The 2527-nt window shown below is 34.2% G+C and overlaps 1 protein-coding gene across 1 annotated transcript in view; it reads left to right on the top strand.

The window, feature by feature from the left end:
• The window catches only part of FAM221A (family with sequence similarity 221 member A), a 25864-nt gene that overhangs the window by 21236 nt on the left and 2101 nt on the right, over positions 1 to 2527 (top strand). The window contains exon 6 of the mRNA XM_007945852.1: positions 685 to 767. Within this exon, the coding sequence (XP_007944043.1) occupies positions 685 to 767 (83 nt within the window). The remainder of the gene's footprint in view (positions 1 to 684; positions 768 to 2527) is intronic.

Genomic DNA, 2527 nt, shown 5'->3' with positions numbered 1-2527 from the left:
TGAGTCGAATCTGACTCCATGGCAGTGAGTTTGGTTTTTGGTTTTGGAAGCAAGATGTTCACCTGCAAAGGTTAACTTTTCCATGGAAGTGGGCTCATAGGGTACCTACAAAGAAAACCGGATTTTCTTCTGAAACAATTCCTTCTAACACTTAAACTAGGGTTTGATTGTTTTTCAAGTCGATACCATGAAAAATGGCTGACATTGTTTTAGTTTTGAAAAATTTCAAAGCAGGTAGTATCGTTTTGCTATGTAAAGCCTCAATAATTACTTTTGGGCATTATCTGATACAGAGTGACATGGATTTCCAGTTTAATTATAAAATTTAAAAAGCAGTGAACAAAACTAAGTGTTTACTTAGTAGCATATGAAATAGCTGTGGTGTTACTTAATTGGAAAATGTTGCTAAGTAAAATTACTTTTGTCGTATGATGCCATTCTTTCTAAAAAAAGAATTTCATAGTTCATAATAGGACTAATTATCTATTGAAACCATTTCTGGTTTAAAAAATAAGACAATATCAACTGGTAGGAGGAAACTTTTTTGTTTTTTTTTTAAATCTAGAGAGAATTTATAGTTATATAATAAATACAGTATATGTAGTATATGTGTGTGTGTGTGTGTGTATATATATATATATATATATTTTGTTTTGTTTTTCCCTCCCCTCCGTCCCTTATTAGAAGGCACAAGTAGTCAAGTTTCTTCCTTAAGGAGATCTGAAGAGGATGATATGGCTTTCTTTGAAAGACGATACCAGGAAAGGGTAGGTCTTTGAGGAAATCTGCTTGTATTAAGCATTTATTTGCAATGATGACACTATAGAATGGTTATATATAGATCATGGATCATCATTTTAAATAATTAAATGATTTTAAAGTCTTTACTTATAGCTGGTGCTAGGCCTTAAGGTTTATTTAGAACAATTCAGATAGGACTAATGAATCATTTGATATATAATACCACTGGTTAATTTATGGAAGTCATAAAGACTAAATATACAAATAAAATTGCCAATAATAAGGATTGATCAGCATCAGATTTTTAATATATATGTATCTTGAATTTTCAAGATGTAGTATTTCTTCTTCTTAGAGGCCTTTCAGCATCCAGACTGAAGTTTAAATTATCCAATATGCTTTAAGAAACAGAACAGTAAACAGTGAGTAGGAAGGAAGCAGAGAGTTTAGCTTGGTGATCTTGAAGAAGAAATTTGAAGTAGAAGAGGAGAGTCTGGAATACAATTTAAGGCAATATTGTCCAGTAGAACATTCATCAGTGATGGAAATGTTCCATATCTGTGCTGTAGCCACTTGCCATATGTGGCTATTTAAGCTTAAATTTAAATAAAGAAAAAAAGAAAAAAATTAAATAATACAAAAATGTATTTCCTTAGTCACACTAGCCACATTATAAGTGCTAAATAGTCACATGTGGCTACTTTACTGAACAGTACGGATATAAAACATTTCCATCATTGCAGAAAGTTCTTTTGAAAGGCTCTTATCTAAGGGAAAGAGGTGGTAGTAGGATGGATGTCAGGGAGAGAGAGAGAATGGTCAGAGTGGTTAAAGAAAAGTTAGCTTTTGCAGCATCATTAAGGATAGGACTTCTGATCACAATATCTTCTGTTCTTGGAACATACACATACACAGCTAAACTTTAGTTTTTCTTCATAGCTGTTGGGAGACTAGTTTCTGACTCCCTCCTTCCCTCTTCCAGAAGCCTGGGTAGTGTTGACTGCCTTAAAAACATGACAATGGTATTTACTACAGGAAAGTTAATGGGAGGAGTTCTTATCTGTGAATGCTTTAGCAGATATACTTAGATTGTCCATATTGTTTATAATAAATAAACTTGGAATTTATGGACTCATGAGATACAGTTTATAAACTCTCCACCCTGTGTGATTAATTGAGTATAAAAACCAAGTCCTAAAGCTAAATTACTTTCTCTGAGCTGACACATACCACATGCGTTGTTAGATCTCATCCATTACTCCAGAAACAGGGTGTGTACCATTGAGGGAAAAGGGACAATTAGGAAGCTGTGTCAGATGGGGTCAGGACTCTTCCTGAGAGGAATTCTTATCTGGTTTTTGTTTGTATCCTTTGCTAATCATTAGTAACATTTGCATGGGAAAGAATCTGTGATTAGTGTGATTCTGTTTGGATCATCCAAACCTTTGTGGTAACAGTTTACCAACTAATTTTAGATAATAATGAAGAATTGCTTCTTTCATATTTTAGTTCAATTTCTTCCACTGTGGATAACCCTTGCCTATTTTCTCTGAGAAAAGAGAATTTTATTGAGCAAACAATTATCAAAATCCTACTAGATATAAGGTACTTTGTTATTGTTGTTGTTGTTGTTGTTATGTGCTGTTGAGTCGGATCTGACTTATAGTGACACCTCCTTGGGTTTCTGAGGCAGTATCACTATGGAAGTAGATTGCCCCATCTTCCTTCCGAGGAGTGGCTGGTGGGTTTGAACTGCCAGCCTCCTGGTTAGCAGTCAAGTGCCTTA

This window comes from Orycteropus afer, unplaced genomic scaffold (assembly GCF_000298275.1).
Source record: "Orycteropus afer afer isolate SDZICR_OR568_19922 unplaced genomic scaffold, OryAfe1.0 scaffold00008, whole genome shotgun sequence".
Classification (NCBI taxonomy): Eukaryota; Metazoa; Chordata; class Mammalia; order Tubulidentata; family Orycteropodidae; genus Orycteropus; species Orycteropus afer.
This window is presented reverse-complemented; position numbering and strand designations above follow the sequence as displayed.